General features: G+C 39.8%; 1 protein-coding gene across 1 annotated transcript; it reads right to left on the bottom strand.

The window, feature by feature from the left end:
* Positions 1 to 15,203: 15,203 nt before the first annotated feature.
* Positions 15,204 to 15,904, bottom strand: LOC148408624 (insulin-like). The gene is made up of 3 exons (XM_088441096.1): positions 15,814 to 15,904; positions 15,502 to 15,690; positions 15,204 to 15,373 (listed from the first exon to the last, which is right to left on the bottom strand). Exons 2-3 carry the CDS (start codon positions 15,680 to 15,682, stop codon positions 15,204 to 15,206), a joined length of 351 nt encoding a protein of 116 aa, XP_088297222.1. The 5' UTR covers positions 15,683 to 15,690; positions 15,814 to 15,904.
* Between the last annotated feature and the right edge of the window lie 514 nt (positions 15,905 to 16,418).

Here is a 16,418-nt window from a genome sequence, read left to right as displayed (position 1 = left end):
ATGCCATATCGCATTATGTGGCTGTTCGCATTGCACGGTGGGAACATATTGGACAGTTACGAACAGGTTCTTAGTTTGATTATGCTCTCAATTATACCTCAGGTAATCTCAACCTTAATGTGTTCACCGGGTATTGTCGTTGACTCAACTTAATGGACATTTTTTCCAGCCCTGTTTCTAAGGTAGATCCAAGAACTATTCAAGTGCAATGAAAGTAAAATCAAACTGTCAGTTGGAATTGTTCATCAACACCTCAAAAATAGAAGGTCGGGCCTATATTCTTCCATCAAAAACATCTGTTACGTGTGATGAAACAGGCATCATCATGCGCTGACATCAGGAAGCAGAGTGACATATCCAGTCAGGAAGAGAACACTGACATGCCGCAGGCTGTAACGGTTCACAGCCTTTTCTCACTGTGATGGATGGCCTTGTGTGCCAGGCTCCAGTTCTTCCTCTCCCTCAGGCTCCACTCGCTCCTGCAAACGTGACACTCTTTTACTTTGGAAGGGGCTGAACTTAACTTTGTATGGAAATGGAAAAATACACGGAGAGTCCGTCAGCGGGAGCCGGCTGATGCTTGGCTGAAAAAAAGCTAATTAGTACACTTCTCTTTCACTTTTATTCAGGATTGTGTCACTTAGCTGTCCCAAACTTCAACAATGGAAGGTTTCTGAACAGTTTGGGGGATGAAGTAAGCAAAGTTTGCATATTTCCCCTGAGCCTGCCTGGGTTCTTCCTCCCGCATTCCAAAAAGATGCCGTGGCCAGGTGTTGACACACTGAACCTTAGGTGTGACTTGGGTGCGTGAATGGCTGTTTGTCATCGTGTCCCTGCGATCGGCTGGCCACTAGTGTAGAATTTCCCCTACTGCCCGACAATAGCTGGGATCGGCGCCAGCAAGCCATCCACCCACCATGTGACCAATTCCTTCTTCCATCACTTAGATGAATCCAAGCAGTGACCTTCAACGTCCCACGATATCTTGGCTTAACATTATAAAACTGCAGTCTGTGAAGATGTTGTTTACTCAAAGAGTCAGCAAGAGTACAGCCTGCTCCAAATAACAGAAAGATGCATTCAGTCTATCGTGATGTATTCACTACAGTATGCCCTTGGGTGAGATCATAAAGACATAGAAGTGGATGGCTTTCTTTTCCTCCTCATCCCGCTTTGATCTGTGAGCTGTCCCAAAATACCAACAAGCCTGCAAATACGCATTTAGAACACACACACGCTTGCTCACATCTCCCAGGTTTGGCATGTGATTAGGAACCGATATCTTGGGGGGTATCTTTTCTCTTTGGAGGAGGGGCTAACCTGAGGCTAGCTCAATGTGTCCAGAGTACTGCAGCATAACAATGATGAAGTGTCAGCGCAAATGGGGATACGCAAGGAGACAGCTGCCACCAGTAGCAGCGGTCTGCCGTGACAGTGTCATGCACGGCCCTCCAAGACATGCGCGTATTCGCGTCACACACACTTGCGTAATGCTGCGACATGACAGCGCGCTTATGTATTCCGATCATGTATGATCCCAGGCTGATACCGCAGGCACGCAAAGGAAGGGACAGTGCGATTCAAATGAAAGGTTTGATGAAGAAAGTCATGGAACATGCTTCCATATAAGGCATCATTTGTTGGGTTCACTTCCTTGTTCGCCCCTCAATTAGATTTGGCAACTGATTTCAATTGGGTGCAGCATAACAGAAAAATGCTGCTTCACCATATTTGCTATAAAGTCAAGGCTCCACTAAATGACCTGAGTGTCCAGAATTCAGAGCTGATTGGGTTAGCATTTTTTTAATGTATTCAGGACTCAAACCATTCAGTGATCCATAGATTAGTAGGTGCAATTTAAGAGTCAATTTTAGAGCTGAGTTTGAGCCTGTTTAAAGCATTCAGGACTGGAGTGACACTTTTTTTTTCTGTAAAATTCCAAGCTTTCGTAATGCCATGACTCCTGATGTGATGGATGGATTTATCCACTTAGTTTCAGCAATTACAAAGCACGCATTTCAAAGCAAAACAGATGCAAAGCAGTGTTGTAAAGAGTCAATTAAAACACCAATTAGTCGTTCGCCCGGAAGGATTTTTATTGTCATCAAATGATGACTCAAACAATTCTTCAAAGCAACAAATACGCAGCTCGTGGCAAGCGACTGCAAAATTCTCAAAACAATGCAGCAGCTGACAATGAGTGATGGTGGAAAAAATCGAGTAAAGGTCAGCAAGACATGGGGGCTGAACACTTCTTACGCACACTTTTATGTGAATTAATTTGAATGTTTTTGCCACGGCGCTTGAAGGACAAAAGTTTTACCCTCCCCCTCCAGTCGTGTATTCTCATTAGTGCCGCGCGCAAGGACAAGTTGTAAAAGCAGTTTTCATTAGATTGAAAAGGAGCCGATTTAAATCAAGATGACATATTTTGTAGAAGGCCTTGTAAAATGAGATTCCGGGTGAGAAAACTCATCCTACCAAGTGTACAGAATCTTGGGAAAGGAGTTGTTGACAGATTGACTGCAGCCACCATGTGCACTACATCAATGTTTCCACTGGATCAATAAGCTTGTCCATGGTACAATTAAGGTTAGCGTTCTGCTTTCAAGTCTCAATTTAAAAATGACAGGATACACTCAGAAAAACACGGTAGATCGTTGCCTTACGTGGGCAGCTAAGGTAAATGTCTGAATCATTGTGTTAATGAATACACCCTAATGTAGAACCTCGTTAACATAATTATGATTGATATCTCTAATGTTTAAAAGATAGAACTAACAATTAGTGATTTAATTTTGGATTAAATATGAGTTTTAGGTGGAAGTGATACGTCTTGTTTACTGAAGCAGCACCTCTACCGCGTGGCTGCCTCGGCCCTTTCATGATGGCATTTAATGGCGTCCTGCCACAAAACATCCATCCATCCAGCCATCATCTTGACCGCAAATCCTCACGAAGGTTGGGGGGGTCGCTAGAGCCTACCCCAGCCGAGTGAATGGAGACAAAACAGGCGTTTTACTGACATTAAAATACAAGACGGTGTCAAAGGCATGAATGAAGGGAAATAACTTTTTTGGGGTGTTTAGGGTGAGAAATCAACATTGTTTAAGATCATCAAAAAATCGAACTCCCAAGATGCGGGCCCTAATTATCATCGTTTGCAAGCAAAAGTAATATTTCAGTGTTTAAATATTAGTCTTGATTCGTTTGTGATTAGTCAGTGACAGTAATTGCTCCTAATATGTGTCAAGAAAGCAAAAAAACATGCATATAATAAATCATATAGTGGATTTGTTTACAGTCTTATAATAGGACAGCAATGATACCGTTCTGATTTTTTATTTCCCTTCTTCAAACCGCACCATATACAAACTGCAGAAGCGGGCTCATATTTAAGCCGGCACTCGTGTGGGAACATTGAGATGATCCATCGATGACATTTGCATCGTGACCTCCTGTTGTTCCGCATGAACCTGCAGATATAATTGTGTCTGCACAGGCAGATGAGGATGCTATTCATAAATACAGTGCAACATTGCCTTCTGTTTGTTGCAGTACATGCATGAAAACATTATTGGTATTTATGATACCTGTCTGATCGTTGTTTTCCATTTTCCGTTGTCCCACAGACAATGTCAAGCTATGCTAATGGGATGCCCCCTTGCTACTCTAATGCTCTTTATAGAACTGGTTTTGTGCCATTGCGGGTTAGGGAATTATGCACCATCTGATAATGTTTGGCATCAATCAAACTGGACACATTACCAATATACTGTTTGCACAGGTTTGATGAACATCCGACTTGCATCCTGGAATCGGACTTGATTCTAATAATGAAACAAAACTCTACTGTACGGCATACATAAAGTCATTTTAGACACTCAAATCAAAGGGCTGTAATTATCGTAACTGCTTTATTAGTCATGTGAAAATGTGATCTCGTTTTACTTGGAAATGACCCAAATTTGGGAATGCTTTGGCGCATGTTCCCCTGTGCTTCAAAGCGCAAAGCCCCGATGAACCAAATCTTCAATTTCCTGCCGGCATTATTGGCCTGCTAGAAAGGTTGAAGCAGGGTCAGGGAGACAGACAAAAGCTGGGATTGTTATCACAAAAGCAGCAATGAGGGATACTGGTGTTGGGTAAAAGCTATTTTTTTGAGTGTTCCAATTTTAGGGCTAAAGAATTGAATCGGTTTATAAGTATACCTTTCCAAATTTGTACATAAGTCAAACAGTGCCAACAATTGGGGGAAAACAAAATAAAACATCAGATCTTCAGTGACAATTTGTCCCATTTTATGTGGCAGTAAATGAACCTGACACGGGCTAAGTTTGACACCTAGAGGGTGTACCTCTCTACCTTCCTCCCGTTTGCAAGCATATAGAATGGACAGCAGCTTGACATATCACATTTTTTCTGTTTTGACAATCTATGCAATATTTTAGCCTCCTAGTGTTTTTTTATTTTTCATATTGGTATGCTTTTCCTTTGATATTAGACATGAAAAAGCCCAGGTTGGGTCAAATTTTCCTCTAGGGCTCAAGGTCATTATTACAGTAAATAGTGTTTTCGTTCTTAAGGTCAGTTTTGGTCTGTAGACTGGTCTCACGACTGCTTTTTAAGGTTATTGTCTTGAATTGTAAGCATTTGGATTTGGTCTTGCTTAGATGTAAGATTTGTGTCATTTAAGTATTTACTTCAACGTGGAGAGCATACATAGGTGTGTTTGGTGACATTTACTGTAAATCCCTGACACATGCTTGAACTTTGCATTTCTCAGGATAAATCCTTACGGTCAAAGTCAGATTGCGAGACACGGTAGCAGACAACGATGGTATTTGCGATAAAATAGTTAGTCGATTTACAACTTTTAGTTGGAAAATATATAAAGCAATATGCACAGTGTGTTGTTCTAAAAAAATACTTCTTTTGCAAAAACACAATCCAGCATATTAGCTCAATCCCACTTTTGTTCAGAGAAGAACCTTATGAAAAACCTTGCTAACCCAAACAGCAGCACTCAGGTACTCCACTTGACTCAATGGCCAAAGACCATACGTTTGGCATCTAAGGGTAAGATGTACAATGGATAATTCCATTGGATTAAGACCATTGTGTGGTTAGTTTATACAGCTCAGGGAGAAATATGTTTAATCATAAGTCCATTATGAGGCATCGGAATGATTAAAATGTGTTCCTGTGGACTGAGGCGATGGTTGCTTTATTACATCTCGGCAATCTCTCCCCGTCCTCGATGCACGAGCGAGCAGATGAATATATGCCACGCTGAATTCTTTACAGATGATTTCTCTCATTAATTTGCAGTCTGCAGATGTTTCTAATTCATCACAGTCCTAACCTCCTGCTGTCGCAGCTGTTGGAGGTGGGGACGCTCGTGCGTGTGCGCGCGTCAGTGTAAACACTCGGCCGATGCGGGGATGCGTTGCTAGCGGATGTTTATGGTAACCGTGTGATTGTGTGGATCTTGTGTTGCGTTGGAACAAAAGGAGCAGGTGGAGCTTGAGGTGCACGGTCGTTTTGAATCCGTCAGCGCCGTCAGTTGTGACCAGAACGATTCTTCCGTGCAGATTGTAAAGCTCCGGCCGATCAAGACACTTTCAAATAAGATTCCGAGTCAGCTTACTTTTGAATCAAGTCACATGTAAAGTCCGGGTGCCATTAATCATGTCGTTAACAGGGGAAATGAAAAGCGATTGGCCATTCCCGACCAATGATCCAATGTATTCCTGTCGCGCCAGAAACTTGGGCTGTTCTGATTAGATTTGCCAATCTTCAAGCAGTTTACTGCTCACCGTGCCTGTGGATGAGGAGGATACATAATTTATGTTATTGATGATTTTTGGTAGAAGTATTTAGCATGTCTGCTTCACAGTCGAAAAATTCTAGGTTTTTCTGTGGCCCCCCCTTATGTTGATAGATATCCGCTTGTGGCAAAATCGAAAGTGTATTGAGTTGCTGAAATAACTTTTTAAGTCAAGAAGTTCTGGGAAAGTTCTTTACTTTAGCCAGGCGTCCTGATAGGACATAAAACAGGACAAATAGTCATTTTTTGTTGGTGGCAAGCAATCTGTCATTTGCAAAATGTTTATGTTGTAAATTAGATTTGTTGTTGTTGTTTTTAACTGCAGCCAATTTCCTTCTATAAGGCAAATAGTTTGGGATTTTCAATTTGGAGGTTTTCAGAGACTCAAAATGTCAGCCCCGCTACATTCAAAAACTAACATAAAAGCACCATTTTTAACTAGTTATTTTGGAATCATTCATAAGCTATTTCGCACCTTGATACTATGTAACACAAAAAATGGAGGAAACCATTTTGGTCGTAAAAAATATCTTTAGTTGCTGCAGTGTTCTGAAGAATATAAAACATTTATTCAAAACAAATCTTGTTGTTAGGATGCTCTGCGGGCCTCTCAAAAATGGACCGAGGGACGAAAATGGTCCACAGTTCGGACACCAATGCTCAATATTTTCAGTGACATGCTGTCAAAAAGTCAAGCACACACGCTGCCTCCCTAGTTTTTTTCCGAGTCTAGTTTCGGAGTCTTGTTTCAGATAACATGGGCAGAGTAAGCCAGCGAGATCCACAAGTTGAAAAGTCACTGTGCCCACCTGACATTCAAACCGAAAGGTTAAGAGCTATTCAAATAGATAATTGATTGGCTATATTGATCCAGCTAAGGTGTTAATTAGGTATTGCTCAATGTATAATTTACCCTAATTGGCTCAACAAGAATCCTCAGCGGCGGCTCACGCAGACAGTGCTTGTTAGACATATAATTGCCTCCAGCGAAGCCTTGTTCACAAGCCTCTGCTGAAAGTAACTATATACTCCAGGCTTGTTTATTTGAGCAATGGCCGCCGGTGGGTCAGATCTCTTCATTATCGCAATCAGCATGGACGTGCTCATAATCAAACGGCGCAGCATGAGCTCAGGAAAACTGTGTCCGGACATTTCTAAATGGGAAGCGATAAGAAACAATGACTGACAAAAAATCAGCTTGAAGTTATATTTCCTTTTTGAAAATATCCAACAGTGTATTGAAACTTGATTGATTGATTTTTTTTTTCTTGCCTTCAAAACTTGTCTTTTGAAATTTCCAATAAGGACACAGCAAAAAAGTTGGATAATGCATTAGCTTGTCAACCAAGATTGAATTTTGCGTTGTTTAGACGAATTTATAAGAATTTATCAGATTGAAAAAATATGGTAGCTTTTTGCCTGTGTAGCCGGGTAAAATTTCCTTACAATATTTTTGTGGGCCGAGATACTACTTGCTTCATGATTCAGGAAAAAAAAAAAGTTGTTACTTAGGATTACATTTAATGTTCCCTGAAGTGTATTGACCTGTCAGGGATAGAATTCATTATTGTCACCACCAAGCATGCCTTCTATGTTATTTTGCCATCACGGTTTTTCCCAGCAATTTCACAGAGCGTTGTTATGCTGCTATCGCCTGACGTGTACAAAATGGAAAAGTGACAGGAACTGCATGAAACATCTTTTCTCCAGTTTCCACGCAACAGCACATGTCACTGACTGTGTGTGTACGTGTGTTACCTGGCGAGCCAGGTTGTGCCTTTTGAGCCCAGTCAGTCCAGTGAGGCCATATGTCTTGTTCGGGGGAGGCTGAGCCGCGGAGACTTCAACCTGTGGTCAAGCGCGAGAACCCAACTGCCTCACCATATGGAGGAGAATAAAAGGGGCTCTCTGGTCTTGTTAAACTGAATTTATAACTTGTCCTCACTTCATTAATGAACAAAGAGTTTCGGCTTGTAGGTTTACCCCCAAAAAATACACACGTAGTTTTAGATGGATTTTCAAAGGTTTTCAATGGAGTTTGTTTCCTCGAATAATGGCGCCACACTTAATACCTTAAATGGATAATGTGTGGAAATTACCGACAATGGGCATCTTCCACATAGTGAAATGAATGGCTTTTTCCACTTTATTAAAAAAGGTTCGTGAATGTAATTGCTTCAGATCATATACACCAGCACACAGCATTAATTGCAGAGACCATTTAAACTGCATTTATGAACTTAATACTCCCAAAAGACTTAAAGTGTGGGGATTTAATGCTTGTCGTAAAGTAGTCACAGGGTGCTTTTTGAAACCTTGGCCCCATTTTAAAAACACCTATATTTATTATATATATATATATATATATATATATATATATATATATATATATATATATATATATATATATATACACACTTTGTTCTAGTGAGGCACAAAAGTCTCCCGCGGCAGTAATGTTCAAACAAAAACATTCGTATTAATAATGCAATGGATATGTTATACATTATATTTAACTTTATAATTATTCAAAGAAGAGAAAAAAAAAAACATGTTGCTTGTATGGTAAATACAAAGAAAAATGAAATGCAAATGTGCAAACAATAAAGCCACAATTAGAAACAAATAAATTGAATTGTATAAATATGAATAATACAAATATGCAATAAGATGTTTAATATGTATGCATAATATTAGTTTGAAAATATGGCGTCGTTGCGCATGATAGTACCTCATTACCTACCCTTCATCCAAGCCCGTGAAAAAAACAAAAATCCAATGAAACATGTTTGAATTTATCATAAAACAACAATAATAATGTACCATAAAAGATTTTTCTGTACAGTTAGTGTTAAGGCAAGGAAAATCTTTGCATTACAATTTGATTGCTGCCCAATCTTTAAAATCAATTCATCACATTTAAGCACAGAACCATAAAAAAATCAAATAAAATACCCGCAAGGAAAATATTTTGACTCAACATTTGACCTTCGCTAGCTAAGCTATCTTATTTCATATTAATAATTTGTTTTGTGCTTTTAACTGCCAGGAGTGAACATATTGAACTTTATTGTGCGTAGCAATCACAACGCAGCCAGTTGAACTATGGTAGCCGGAAAATTAAGCGCCCCATTCGGATCATTCATATCTGGGGTACCACTCTATGCTGCTGTAATAGACTGCATAATCACAATACCTGTCCAGGCTTTTATAGCTTGGTTCATTGTAGAAATAGATAGCCCCCTTTCGGCATATCATCCTCATATTTGTTTGCCTGTGCATCGGTGTTTGTGTGTGTTTAAGGCCGGATGGGAAGAATGGCTTTTTCCCTCGTTTGGTTTAGATTGCATGCCTTTTAGTCAAACTAATCATTTGAACTTTATTACTTTTACTATGACTTAAAGAGAGCGTGAACTCCTATGATGCAAAACTGTGCTTTTTGTTTCCGGATCACACATTAAACTAAGGTTAGGATCTAATCTTAAAACATCTAACCCTTACATGTTTCAAAATCACTCATCAATGTAAATGTATTTTGTATGTAGTTCCACTTTTTCCCAGTATACCAAAAAGTGTGACTTGGAAAAACTGCTTGCAAACCAAATTCTTACAAACCAAGTCATCCTTCACCCCAATTTCACACATTGATTCCGTTGTTGATAATGTGAGGCTGTGGTCATTCACCATTCTCAAATGGTTGTCGCCGTCGTAAGACGTGTTTCTGCCATGACAGCTGAGTGAGAGCATTCTGGGAAAAAGGTCATTTGGAGGTCACCTTTTAGCGGTCCAAAAGGCTGGAGCGGCTTACCTCCGAGATGTCTGATCTCCTGTCTCCAAAGAAAGTCATTAAGAGCGAGCTGCGGAGGCGAGAATGTGTTCTCTGATGGACAACCTGTGTACAGTATATACACGTGAGTCCCTCTTGCTGACACTGACAGACAAGAAGGTGTGAAAGCTCACCAGAGAGACTTGACCGCTGGGCCACCGAAGACCACTTCTTCACGTCAGAGTGGAAATACTCTATCCATATTAACTCTATCTAATTCACCGGTTCATTCGTCTTGACAGAAAAATTACAAATCGATTCCCTGTAAAGGCCTCCAAGCGTCTCCACAACAAACATAATGGCACACTTACTCAATAATACTGCTTGAGACTTACAGCTTGTCCGGTGTATCCAATGAGCAGACATCAATAAATATGTCCAGAATATTCTTTTAGGACCACAGACCATAATCACCATTTGTTTGCATCATTGACAACCTGTCTCGAGCGCAATATCCCCGGTGCCGTTTGAAATGACGACTGTAAGCCTCAAGTGAGTTTGGGAAGAGCAGACAAAAAATTGATTGTTAAAAAATGTCATGAAAATGAGTAGTGGGAATCGTATTCCTTACACTAAGCATGCCAAAGGGTAAATTAATATAAAATGTCACGGTATGATTGAGAGGTGGTTGTCGTCATTGGTGCCACATATGATACATATAAAGTCGATAAGCATTCACACCCGAAGCTAAGGACGATTTGCACGTCACTATTTTCTTGCTTAGCACATAGTGCAGTCTAACTATACATTCAGGTGGAATTTTCCTTGTTTTTGTAGTCATAAATGAACATTTGCGCCGTTTATTCCCATCCAAGAATACTTTGCGCTGGTCCGAAAATGATGTGTTTTACATCCGCTATATCCATTTTCGTCTTCTTTGGTGTCGCTCAGGGCCCATGACAAAAATGTAGAAAATATCACAGCCAGTTTATTGGCATCAAAAAGCGTTTAAATACTGTACTCTGTTGTCTTTTCAGCCATTGGTAAACAACATACATTCAGGGGTAGGCTATTAATCGTGCTAATAACTTTTAGCGCTTTAGCTGTGGGACAACACCGAGTTTTAATTAGGTTTGTGTCCTGAAGGGACATTTTTCATAGGTTTCTCGCTCCATGACCTTACAGGAAACACGGCCTCAAATGGATGCTAATTACAGTTTAATTTTCAGCACTTTTACACCCCACTGAGCTATGAACAAGATAACCTTCTGTCATTCTGTTTTTTTTGGGGGGGAGAGAAATTATTTTTGGCACAGAAAATGAAACAAAAATCTTAGCCTGCAGCAGTAATTGCGAAACAATAAGATAAAATCAGGAATTTAAGCGATGAAAAGACACAAGACTTTTGGTGAAACCTTGGGTAAGCGGGAAAAAATGGTCATGATTGAAAGTAGCCGTTTCAATATCAAAAATTCAGAACAATAAATATTCAACAATAAATACCTAGCAGAACCTCAAATTCTGCATGCTTCAAAACGAAACAAACATTCCTTGTTTGTTATAGTATATTTCATTCTTTTTGTTAGATGCATCAAGATCAATGACCCAAATTGCAACAATGTTTTACTGTAGAAAATGCAGAGGTGAGGACAATTTGTGTTTGGGAGCCCGACAATCAACGTTAGTAGTAAATAATTCACCAGCGGGCGGAGCTATTGTTATGAATACCTGACTCTCATGGGGACTGATTTGATAGGAGGGCCGTGTCTTAGTGAGAGCGGTGTATTGATGCTATTTTCGTTTTGATGTCAGTTAAACAACTGTTGTTGGCCCCTTTAATTAATCTGTTGGAATAGTCGCCATCATCTGCGAGCTTCGTGATGATGAGCCCTCAAGATGACGGACGGATGCATGGATGTTTCGTGGTCGGCCAGCATTGAACGCCGTCCTGAAGGGGGCAAGGCAGCCACATGATAAGAGCTATTTTCTACGCAAACACGGCATTTTACTTCTCTGTTCGAACTATCGTTACCATAAAATTGATATTTAAAAAGAAATCAAATCTATAATCTGCCAAGCGAAATTTACTATGCAGATATTTAATTGTGAGGCCATCGCTATTTATCTTTCTCTAGCTTTTTTGCGATACCTCTACAGATGGTCAACAGTGTTGAGTGTGAGCATTTAGCAAGCCTACCCACTTTTTTTTTTTTCCTGTGGACATTTTTCAGTTTGTTTGGCTTGCGCGTTCACGAGGCGATACTGTGATTCTCCCACTCTAAGTGCTCACGTGTCCCGGCATGTTTATTTAATCTCCACAGATCAAGATATGAAAGGGCACATGTAGGCCCGTGGCATTTATAAAACAGACACATACGTGACACGCGTGTCTCTCCGGGAAGAGGATGACTTTGACCGTGTCGGCGCTGTGCACCGGCGGTCGTGATGGCGAGCCCGATATGTATTGCGGGCTCGTCATGGAATGTGACACATCAGGGCGCAGTTTGGCCACAGGCTTGGCGTACATAGAATAAACAGACGCGTTGCGAAGGCATGCCTTTGGCTAGGAAGTCTCTTCTGAAGCCGGCTTGTTTGCTCTAACTCCAAAGGATGACATATGAGAATAGCGCCAATGTTTTATTCATGTTTACGTCATCAAATCAGCCCTGTAAAAGTATTTGTCCAACAAAGATGATGTGTGTTTTGACATCGCCTCAGCGTGATCGTTCGTCGATTTTGCACTTTTATTATTTTTTATTTATTTTTTTATGGCACCGGCAAAGCTTCCAAGCATATCATATTAGCATGAATTCTGCCAGGTTGATGGTGTGTGTCTTTATTTGTGTGCATGAGCACACGTGGGTCGTTTTGGCTGCTCCGAACGCCTCCCACTCTCTCTTTAGGATATAAGCCTCGTGGAGGAGCTCTTATTCCATGTCCCGGCTCATTTTGCTTTTCAAAAGAATTATTATAGACCTGTGGATGTATGTGAATTTGCGCCAAGCCTGTTCAAAATAAAATAGATGTTTTATACCACAGCAGGTTTTAACATATGTAACATTTGATTCATTACTGCTAAAAAAGTATATTATTTGGATTTAAAGCTACATTTATTCATCTTGAAAAAATATGGACACATGAATGGACTATCAATATTTGATCTGTTCAGATTTGCTTCCTCCAAAAGGAATTATAGAAATGGAATGAAATGGTAGCAATTTTAAACCTATAACTGTTACATGATTTGAGTAACCTTTTACCTTACGCAAGATGGTTCCGCTTAATGTTCATAAACAAAGGTGACCTGGAAGCAGGCATAATGTCTTCAATGAACCGAAAACATTTGTTTTGCAATTTTAGGAAGAAGCCTGCGTACCTTGGAATAAGACAAGATTTGTACATGGAACTTACTGAATATAAAGCAGATATGCTTGCCACATGCTAAGTCATCGTTATTACCAGTATTTCATCAAAAAAAGTACTGTAAGCCATCACTAATGTGGCTCTTACAAGTTCACATTTTATCATTATTGTGTAAGTGCAAAAGAATCTAAACACATCATGAAAAACAAACAAAAACACTGTATTTATTCTGGATATAATTGTTTTTGACACTTGAGATTCACATTGTTCTTCTGTAACGAAAGCCACGCAACATGACTAGTCATGACAATGTCATTAAATGTCAGACATGAAATAAAACAAAGGAAAAGAAACATGAATGGCTCATTTGAAAAAAAAAGTGATGCGTGGTACTTTGGCAGGCAATTTTCAAAGTTGTTTGGCTTTACTTTAGTGTCTAACACAAAGTGAGAGTGAAGGTCAGGAAGCAGGGGCCATCATCTATCTCCATTTGTCAGACAGTGGCATGGCATGACAAGTGATAATTCATTTTGATGATAACCGCTGAACTCTTGTGCCACATCTGTATGTATAATTTGAAAACAGTCAAGAGAAAATGAAGTCATTATAAAATGCCATTAATAATACAGGAGTTACCTTTTCAATTTGATTATACCTGTACATTTCAATCACGTCCTTTACAGTATCTCGTGCCATGGACTTTGAAATAAAGTCTATTGCTGCAGATGTATAAAAAAAAGAAAGATTAATATAGCTTTCCGCACCATGATGAGCAGCCAGCTATATGATAGTGTCTCCATCTAAGGCTGCATTGCAGATAGCAAATTCATATTCTGGGGCTGAAGCTCAATCTCCCTCTTTCTCTCTGCAATGTGACCTGTAGAGAATGACATCTTGGGAGTCAGACAGTGTAAACGTTGTCGTTTTTTTTTTTTTTTAATTTAACACGTTATGCCATTTTCTCATAAAACAAGTGTCAATACAATCAAAAGCACAGCATGCGGCAGTTGATCAATGGAGCAGAATGGAAAGGCATGAATGAACATGATCTGCTGAGTGTCGATGAGGCAGATGTTAAAGCTCTCCCGATTCTTAGCATGCTAATTGCGACATTTTCCAATGTCGGGAGGGAGCTTTGGGCATGAAAGTGGGAAGAGAGTCGAGAAGAAATGGTAGCAGAGATGGAGCGGCGGAGGCAGCAGGTGGGCACAGGGAGCTGTGTGAAGCCCAGGCTCGCTACAGATAACGCTCACACAGGAAATTGCAATATGGAAACTCAAGTGGAATACTAAAAGACCCTATCTCTGGGTGTCTCTGGCCCTTTGTGTTTATTCAGTGGAACACAGTGTGCCACTGAAACCTGGGATTCATTGTGCATTGTAAATGCAACAATTGAAAGATATATATATATATATATATATATATATATATATATATATATATATATATATATATATATATATATATATATGGATGGACAGACAAAAAAGAGGTTTTGAGGATTGTTGACAGCAAGAAGAAATGCCTATATCGATGAGTCAGATTTGGTAGTTTTGTTCAACAGATGTATTTTACAGGAAAATAATCGTATTCAAGGTCGTATTATAATCGTATTCAAGAGCGCCGTTATGATAGTCAAAATGAAATCTTTTTAGTTGATTTTGCATCAATTCCATGCATTTGCGAAATACTTGTTGCAAGCTAAATGGAAAATAGTTGTTGAGTAATGGGATTAATTGCAATAAATTAGTTGAAAACTAATTACTTGATTTATTGGGATTATGATTCAATTCAAATTAGTAAATACTGGTTGAAAAATGAACCCATATTTAAATGAATTTGTGAGTCCTGTAAAGAGATACATTTGTCTAATACAAGATGATTCATTATGTTCTTTAAGTGTAATGATTCTATTTAGGTTTGATCCAATTCATTTGAATCTTTAAAATAAAATAAAAACATTTCTGTCCTCTAAAAGTTCTCAACTATCTTTGGAACCATTCCGGTCTCATAACCTCCCCCCAAAAAACTAAATAACACTCCAGACGAGAACCTCAAAAAGAGTCACAATCATTTCACAAAACTAGGAAAATATATTTAATCCATCAGTTTGCTTTGCAGGTATTCCATCTGCCTGCAAGTCTTCTGGTGATAAATTACAGAAAGATGCGGGGTTTAATTAAAGGATTGCTAATCTAGGGTAGCAAAGACGAGGCTAACGATGGAGTTGCTGATGGTGCCCGTTTAGTTGCAGTATTTATCCAGGACCAGCATGCTGCACGGCTGGTGACAGCACTGCTCTACAATGCCATCACGTTTCATCATCATGTCCATCTTTTTCTTGAAGGCATAACCCACAATCTCGTTAATATCGTCCGTTGATGTTGTCTCGTCAGTTTTTGGTGGAATGATACCTGGAGAACGGGACAAAAGTGATACCATGGATTTGTTTCAAAAGCTAGGTCAAAAAACACAATTCAAAATGCAGCGGAAAATGGAACAATTAAGATCCGGATCTTGCAATTTTGTGGCATTTTCTTACGTAGCACAGAGTCGATATCCCTCCTGGAGCTGGTGAAAAAGCCTCTGTCCCCACAGACCATATTAAGGGCATCAACCAAATTAGGGCCGCACAGATGTTGAGAAGAAAGGGCTCTGGAACATGGCCATGACATGACCAATAAGACCAGGATTGAGGCAGAATGAAGCCACAGTGGTGCCATGTCTGAAACTGCCCAGACACAAAATAGTAGGTCAATTAGAGTAGCTAACGGGGTTCTTCTGTGATAGTTCCCATCCTAAAATGAAACAACAAATTCCCCGCACTATTTATCGAAATCAACCTGTGAAAAACAAAATCTTACCTAAAGAGCTTGTGTGGCAGAAGAGCAGTAGTTGGACTGCTGAAATCCGGACGGCATCAAACTGGAGGTCCCCTGTCCATTAATACCCTTGGCACGGCCTGAAAATGTGCGTAATATGTGTGCAGATGACGTCGGCGTCAAATTTTCCTGTCAGCAAGTCCAAATGGCCGGTTGGACATGAAGCCCTTTTTGCAGCATCAATTAGTTAAACAAACCCTGCTTAATGATCAGGAATGATGTGATCACCTCTTGGTCAAACACCGATCACCATTTTGCCACTTTTTGCTGCTCCTGCTCAGGAAAAATCAAGATTATTAGATCAAAGTCATTGTAGCTAGCCTTGGGTGAAAAATTAAACATCTGCGATTGCTCACCCTTGATACTATTCGTAATTTTGGGATGTTGAAGAAGAAAACAAAATAATTGGTGAAAACATGGTGTATGGATACCCTTAAGGGCTGGGGATTGGGACTTCTGGTCGGATCTGGTCCGATCCGGTCCGAAGGCGCCTGTGAAGCACACGCCAATACTCTCATAGCAATCACCGGTGAGATATATATATATATATATATATATATATATATATATATATATA

This window comes from Hippichthys cyanospilos, chromosome 18 (assembly GCF_059441005.1).
Source record: "Hippichthys cyanospilos isolate Australia breed blue-spotted pipefish chromosome 18, RoL_Hcya_1.0, whole genome shotgun sequence".
NCBI lineage: Eukaryota > Metazoa > Chordata > Actinopteri > Syngnathiformes > Syngnathidae > Hippichthys > Hippichthys cyanospilos.
This window is presented reverse-complemented; position numbering and strand designations above follow the sequence as displayed.